This window comes from Pundamilia nyererei, unplaced genomic scaffold, assembly GCF_000239375.1.
Source record: "Pundamilia nyererei isolate P.nyererei 1_Seehausen unplaced genomic scaffold, PunNye1.0 scaffold00504, whole genome shotgun sequence".
Lineage (NCBI taxonomy): Eukaryota > Metazoa > Chordata > Actinopteri > Cichliformes > Cichlidae > Pundamilia > Pundamilia nyererei.
The window spans coordinates 1-1,889 of NW_005187905.1; the positions used below are offsets into that span (position 1 = coordinate 1).

General features: G+C 46.6%; 1 protein-coding gene and 1 non-coding gene across 2 annotated transcripts in view; both read right to left on the reverse strand.

The window, feature by feature from the left end:
- Window positions 1-289: 289 nt before the first annotated feature.
- Window positions 290-362, reverse strand: trnaa-ugc (transfer RNA alanine (anticodon UGC)). Its single transcript has one exon. It is a non-coding gene; the product is annotated as a tRNA-Ala (tRNA).
- A 1,109-nt stretch (window positions 363-1,471) lies between these two features.
- Window positions 1,472-1,889, reverse strand: part of LOC102200648 (transmembrane protein 184C-like) — a 7,116-nt gene continuing 6,698 nt past the window's right edge. The window contains exon 11 of the mRNA XM_013916187.1: window positions 1,472-1,746. Within this exon, the coding sequence (XP_013771641.1) occupies window positions 1,472-1,746 (275 nt within the window). The remainder of the gene's footprint in view (window positions 1,747-1,889) is intronic.

Genomic DNA, 1,889 nt, shown 5'->3' on the forward strand with positions numbered 1-1,889 from the left:
GTGGCGCCAGTGTCCGGCAGCCTCGCCTCTGTCAGTGGCTACAATGTATCTTGCCATCGATAATGGGTGAATGACTGAATGTAGTGTAAAGCGCTTTTTGGGTCGTTAGGGACTAGAAAAGCGCTATACAAATGCAGGCCATTTACCATTTACTTTTTCTTTTCCGTTGAATGCTTCCCTGAAGTGATGACACAAAGCCTTGAAAAGTGAGTATAATGAGTAAAGTCATAACAAATGGATTGGCTACAGAACCTGCTGGGGGGCTGCTCGGGGCTGCTCAAAGGGTCACTGGAGAATGCGGGTATCGATCCCGCTACCTCTCGCATGCAAAGCGAGCGCTCTCCCATTTGAGCTAATTCCCCTTTGTCGGTTGGGGATTGTAGCTTCATCTTGTCATATGGACCTTTAACTCCGGCGGATCTAAAAAGGACGCCTCGCCTTCATGGGTTTCTGGGCATGCCAACTACAACAAGACCCCGTGGTAGAATCACTGTGCATACGAGACATTAAGGACCAACTCTAGTCTGGGCACTACACATGATGCTGGGAGACTGTCACCGTTTGTGGAAGCACCTTTCAGCTGCTTCTGGAGGAGATAGAATCTATAATAGGGAACTCAAAACTGGATTATAGATAGCATCTATAATCCAGTTTTGAGTTCCATCCCCAGACGCCTTAACGCCCACTCATATCCTGGGCCATCTGACCTCAGGAATTCGTATGATAAGGTGGGGCCAGGTTTCACAACGATCTCATCCGAAACTCTGGCTGATTGGGACCCACACCCAGTTTCACACCTTGGCTCAGCCGATTAGAGGATCATCAGGGGGGTCCTTTTGTCCCTCTGTGTGGGGACACTCCCACTAGGTTTAAATCTGGGACTCTCCACCATTTGACCTTAGAACTGAAGAAGCTTCTCCGATGAGAGGTGAAACGTCTTCAAGCAACTTAAAGAAGTCCAGATGCTTTTCTTAGCAAGCTCCTTTGACTACGATGACCTGGATGACTGAGAACCTTCACAGACATATTACTATGCTGATGTTTGTTCTTCAGATAGTTAAGGGATGTTTTTGAGTTATCAGAGGTACAGGACTACACTTGTGATTGCTCATAGCACAGTCTGTTTATTTATGTATAATAAGTTAGAAGAAATAGTCAAAGCTAGCTCGAATAACCTGCTGAAAACTCTCCAATCCTTTTCCTTCACACGCGACAGATACATTTATCAAAATTACATCATTTGACATCAAAATACATATTCAGACATTGAAATCTGAGTAGTTATTTTTAAATACCAAAGATTTCCAACAAACATGGCTTTAACGTTACAGTATGCTTGTATGCTTGGCTTCGTTGTTTTTTTAAACGTAAGTGCAGAAAGTTCAGAAGAGTTCATGTTTATAGTTTGTTTTAGATTTGAATACAGAAACTGAGAGTCTCTTTCTCTCCTCTTTGCTGTACGTCCCTGTTGTTATTGGGCTCCACCCGCCTGTGGAGGAGAACCTTCGCTGTCTTCATCCCAAGACGAGGACGTGAACCCAGCAGGAGCGGAGATAGAGTGGGGTGCCGTGGTGTGGCCGAGCCCCTGATAGCGCCCACTTGACGAAGGGGAGGTGGGCATCGACGTGGCTGCCACGGCGATGGGGTCCTGCGAGGTGGCTGCGAGGAGGCCGGTGTGCTCAGTGTGCTCGGGTCGAGCCGCAGCACCGAAATACATCTTGTTGGGACGACCCAGGAACGTCCGGCCTGAGCGGGGAGGGAGGAAACAAACATGTAACAGCTGCAGTGTCTTTTTTCCCTTTTTCTACACTCAAAATTACAGTTTTTCTCAGTCGCTTTGGTGCGTTTCTCAGATCAGAATTGAAATTCTCATAACTATTAGTTCAACC